Genomic DNA, 5,566 nt, shown 5'->3' with positions numbered 1-5,566 from the left:
AATTACAATATTACACTTGCGCTTTCTTATTCAATAAAATCGATACAAATTGTTCTTATTTCTATTATACTAGCGCCAGTCCCTCTCCTATTTTCACAAAAAAATCACAAAAAAAAATTATCTTAATATTTAAAAATCCAGTGTCATGATGTACGTTCCCAATGAACTCTTCACCAACTCAACCGATTTTGATAAAATTGGGCATATTATGTGTAATTTGGTCCAACTTAAGATATAGGATAATTTTTATGTCGATTAATTATCCCAATAATTTATAATGTTAATATTTTTAATTATTACTCAGCCACAGCAACGCGTAGCTGGGTATGCTAGTAGACTTATAGATTCGACAAAAACTACAGAAACAATCTATTCTGACGTTATGATCTCGTTACCGCTACATTAGTTTCACATACTTCCACTGTTTTTAGTGTCCTTTAGACTCCACAAACTAGTATTTTCTTGTGTTCTGTTGTTGTAAAGTGTTCGAAACGTCGGATTAATAATATAATGAATAAATCGCGTTTAAAATCCATTAAAAAGTTTTTAATTTCTAAACTCCACAAACTATTTATATTGGCGCTAGTCACTAACCATTCTCCATCATCTTATTTTAGTGTGCTTTAGACTCCACAAACTATTTATACTGGCGCTAGTCACTAACCATAATCATTTATCGTATTTCTCCCACATCAGATTGAAACAAATCTCTTATCACTATTAAATGCATTTCATCGCGTTAAATTTTTGGTACTCAATAACAAATACGATTACTTTTCGTGTTATTTTTCATCTGTAATATTTTGTGCTAGCGCTAGTCGCTATCCCTTTACTCTTCTGACGCATCTTGTAAAGTGTCAAATTTCGTACTAGCGTTACAAAGTTTGTTACTAGATCTAGTCCAAATAACTTTCATCAAATTCCCACTAAAACGGTCTCACACTGGCGTTAGTGTCTCGCCTCGCGGTGGCCACTCTGTTCAACTCTTCCACTTGTTTCAGTATTGTGTCGAAGAAGCTCCCCATCCACTCTTGCGCACTTCTCGGGCCAGTCACTAGCTCCAGCTGGCGTTTAGTTTCCGTTTGTAGGCCTTTTAAGTCTATGAGTAGGCTGTAACATATACATTTAAAATTTTTATAATAATATATATTATATATTATATATTATATTAAAGGTATGTGATGTGTGAATTTAAATCGTCAAAAAACATAATTAAATTTATATTTTTTTATAGCTTACACATTCATAATGCTGAATCGTCAAAAAACATAATTTAATTTTTATTTTTCATCCTCGTTGATTCTTCTAACGTACATTAATTTACATATTCTTCCCTAAAACACCACAACCTCACTCGTACGTCTTCTATGCGAACAAAGCCGCGGGAACAAGCAAGTGATTAGTACTTACGCGTGCGAAGCGTTCGCTACACTCTCCACTTGCACCGGGCTGGTGTAGCCGTTCTTTATCTGCCAGGGGTTTAACCATGTCGCAACTCTGTGAAAATATATATGGTCACTTTTTATTAGCCGTTTATTTTGTACTTAACCAAACAATAAAAAACCAAAACACTTTTTTTGTCTTTTTTTTTTATTATATTTTAGGAATTGACAACCTTCTCGGAACCGAATGGCTTACTAAGACCAAACCAAAATGTAATGTGACTAACTTGGATAAATAAATAAAACTTTTTAATATAATTTGTGAATTTATTCACAGGTATAAATAAAACACTGAACTGAATGAACTCACAAATAAATTAATCAATGGATCGACGAAAGAATAAATGCACCAATTCATAAATATATGTATCAACACAAAATCTCTCCCTGTAATGCAAATAACTCAAGTCGTTTATCAATCAATCAATTAATCAATAATTTAGTAATTCACTTTATCACACTAATGAATAAATTATCAAATGAATCAGAAGATCGATTTATAAAATAATTTAAATATCAAAATCTAAATTTTAATAAGTCCACGAATAAATGAATGAAGTTACATAAATACACCTATATGTCAATTTATCAATAAACGAATGAATCAACATATTAACTATTGAATCAACAAATTAAATACGTACGCATCTCCGTGCAGCAGTTGGCCGCACCGTTCGCGCAACATCACGAACGAGTGAACGCAACGAGCCAGCTGCAAACCGCTCCATTCGTTCTCTGATAACACCTCGCTGACAGCTTCTGAAAATAATCATATATAACTACGTCAATATTAGAAAATACAATTTCATTGTTTACATCTAAAAAGCCTTCAAAAAGAAATCCAGGTCAATAAATGATCGTAACAATGAAACGAAGAAGAAACATTCCTAAATAGTTGTAAGTAAAATACTTCGGAACATAATTATCGTTTGTGAGCAGTGGTGGTTCAGTGGTTTTAGGACCTTCGACTTCAATCGAAAAGTCGGTGGTTTGAGAGCAGGCGAGCGTGCAGGTAATATCATGTATAATAAATTATCTATCAATTTATCCACATCACCAATACTGGAATCGTTGAAGAAAAACACCATGAAAAAACCGGCATGCCCAGAAATAAAAAGTACGTGGGTATGTGTCATCTGCCAACCCGCACTCGGCCAGCATGGTGGATTATGACCTGAACCCTGATAGAAGGTCCCTGCACTGGTAGCATATATGTGACAACGATGATGATAATGAAAATTTGCTTTATTTCCGATAAGTAAAATGAATAAGCAAAACCATGAGTATAATGCTAGTTAATACTCCAATATTTTATTCACCACTTACCACTTTCACAATCATCTGCCCTCATCCACACTTTCAGACAACTAAACAAGCTCGGCAGAGAGACAGGCAACAGTTCACACAACGTAGCGTAATGGTCATATCTGTAATGGGAAATTTTTCATTATTATACATTATTTATTATTCGAATTTTATTCAAATGAGTATAACAATCTTTTTTTAACATATTAAGAATCAATGGGCAAAACAATTGCTTAAATTTTTATTTTAAATACATATATAGGTAGTATTATGTAAAAGGTCAACTGAATAGATATCGACATTGTCGCATATCAGTGATACATTTCAGGCTGCGTAAGTGTTACAAGAAAAAAAAATTAATAATAAACAACAATTAGAATAGTCAACTACGTGTAAAATGTAAAAAAATACGATTTATTTCTACGAAACTTATAGAAAAGAAAAGAAAAATAAGAATGATATCTAACTACGCATCCTTACTCTCCGATATATATTAAAGCAAATATGTGTTTGTTTGCTTGATTGTCTTTCATTCCCGTCGCAACGGAGCGATATTGTAGTATGATTTGTATCTAAAGATAGTTATGAGGCCAGAGAGGACATATAAGGAATTTTGTTTGACCACTATTTACTCTTTGATTACTTTATTAATATAAAACTAATATTTTTAAATACATAAATGAATTCTAGTAATACCTCGACCACCCTGTTAGAATAACACCAACAAATCTTATGCTAGTTGGTTTTCGGGTTAACTCCCTTCGCCATGCTTCTTGGTTATTGACATATCGACCCACTGGCGATAGCACCTGGAAATATGCTACAAATATAATAATCAAAATAAATGAATCAATCAATAAATCAATGCATAAATGAATCAATGAATAAATTAATGAATCAATAGCAATTATTGTTATTTAGCTTCAGGTGATATGAATTTTGGTCAAAATATATATCTGTTTTAGTTGATCAGGAATTATGTAGCTTACTACTGGTGAAAGAATGTTAAAAATATGTATTTTTTTTTTTTGAAATCACATCTTTAATACACTACGTTTATTCAAAACAATTAAAAAGAAAACTAATTTCTAAAAAAAAGCTACCCTCACTTATACAGATTTAATTAAAATCCATTCAACCAATTACCTAGTGCAACAGAGACAAACCAACAAACATACCTGACTACTCCCATTGGCGCCTTTAAAAGCGGAGCCGGCCCACACATCGGTGAAAATATTAACGTACTTGTCCCACAGAGGCTTTTCTATTTGGAAATGTTCCATAGTGCTGTAGTTCCATATAACCGGCTGTATTAACTCGCGAAGATTGTACGCTGAAAATATAGTCGTCATCATCATCATAAGCCCATACAAGTTCCCACTGCTGGGACACGGGCCTCCTATAAGGGTTCAGGCCACCATGCTGGCCAAGCGTAGGTTGGCAGATGTTACACATCGGCAAACTTTTGATTCTTAGACATGCCAGTTTCCTCACAATTATTTTATTCCTTTGCCGTTTAGAGCAGTGGTAATGTTGTCCACATGCGCAGATAAATTAAAAATTTTATTTATTAAAATTTTAAATTTAGTACAGAGATAATTTCAGATGCAAAAAAGGACATAAGATAGTTATTATTACTGGAAATCTCACGGCAAAAGGTAACTGGATGTGACAAACTCTGCTGTCTACTGTATTACTTCTCCTTTGCTATTCGTGTGAGGCTACAAGAAATTAGAAATCTAAAAATTACCTTCTAAAGTCTCAACACTCATAGGCCGCAACATATCATCCCACATTAGTATAGTTATATCCGGTCTGAGCCTCTTAACAAACAGGGCTACTTCCCGAATATGGTCGAGGTATAATGCAGCGACTTTGTACTTATGTGTTGACGCCTTTCTTTGGCAATCTGGACACACTGCGGAGTGCCACACCTGGAATGAAATGTTGGAGATATTTTAACAGTTTTATGTATGCAATTGAAACAAGCTTACACAACCTGTTCATCTTTTTAAACAAGATTGCTTGTAACAAACCTCATCAGCACCAATATGTATGTATTTAGCTTCAGGTTGCGAGTCCAACGTCTGTTGCAGCAAACTGCATACTAGCCTCAGAGACTCTTGTTTTGTCGGACACAATACTGCGGGTGAACGGGGCGACTCTCTCAAGTGAATGCATTGCGGATGCTTTAATACGAATTCCATGTGACCAATAGTTTGAATTAGTTGTATCTGAAATTGTAAATGTACAATTTGATAACAAGCCTTGATGACAACTGTTGAGTATAACTTAATTTTGTGCCTCTATTTGACTTGCAAAAATCATGAATGGTTTATTATATTTTCAACACTTATATTATAAAGAGGTTACTTTTATATTTTTGTATGTTTATGATGTTTTCACACAAAAACTACTGAATCGATTTCGAAAATTCTTTCAACACTAGAATGCTACACCTTCACTGAGAGACATCCTACTAATTCTGCCAATATTATAAATGCGAAAGTTTTTAAGGATGTGTGTGTGTTTGTTGCTCTTTCACGCAAAAACTACTGAACCGATTTCAATTAAATTTGGTACGTAGACAGCTGGACAACTGGAATAACATATAGGCAACTTTTTATCAAGTATATAACAGTCTCTTCTATTTTTCCTAATCATTTGATAAAAAAAAACTTTAGTAGAGACTTTAAAGGGTCAATATTAAAAATGAACTCCAACAGTAAAACAAATATGAAACATACAATATTATCCGCCCATTGGAAAAAGTGATCATCTACTATTAATTGCCTCCATACAAATTATCGATACTGAAA

At 33.5% G+C, this 5,566-nt stretch overlaps 1 protein-coding gene across 1 annotated transcript in view; it reads right to left on the bottom strand.

The window, feature by feature from the left end:
* Nucleotides 1-627: 627 nt before the first annotated feature.
* Nucleotides 628-5,566, bottom strand: part of LOC119832718 (hexosaminidase D-like) — a 7,020-nt gene continuing 2,081 nt past the window's right edge. The window contains exons 4-11 of the mRNA XM_038356448.1: nucleotides 4,784-4,981; nucleotides 4,498-4,681; nucleotides 3,926-4,080; nucleotides 3,444-3,556; nucleotides 2,769-2,869; nucleotides 2,087-2,201; nucleotides 1,411-1,497; nucleotides 628-1,110 (exon numbers count right to left, since the gene is read on the bottom strand). Of these exons, the coding sequence (XP_038212376.1) occupies nucleotides 927-1,110; nucleotides 1,411-1,497; nucleotides 2,087-2,201; nucleotides 2,769-2,869; nucleotides 3,444-3,556; nucleotides 3,926-4,080; nucleotides 4,498-4,681; nucleotides 4,784-4,981 (1,137 nt within the window). The 3' untranslated portion in view covers nucleotides 628-926. The remainder of the gene's footprint in view (nucleotides 1,111-1,410; nucleotides 1,498-2,086; nucleotides 2,202-2,768; nucleotides 2,870-3,443; nucleotides 3,557-3,925; nucleotides 4,081-4,497; nucleotides 4,682-4,783; nucleotides 4,982-5,566) is intronic.

Source organism: Zerene cesonia, chromosome 15 (genome assembly GCF_012273895.1).
Source record: "Zerene cesonia ecotype Mississippi chromosome 15, Zerene_cesonia_1.1, whole genome shotgun sequence".
Lineage (NCBI taxonomy): Eukaryota > Metazoa > Arthropoda > Insecta > Lepidoptera > Pieridae > Zerene > Zerene cesonia.
The sequence above is the reverse complement of the archived record's forward strand: the minus strand, read 5'-3'. Positions and strand labels throughout refer to the sequence as shown.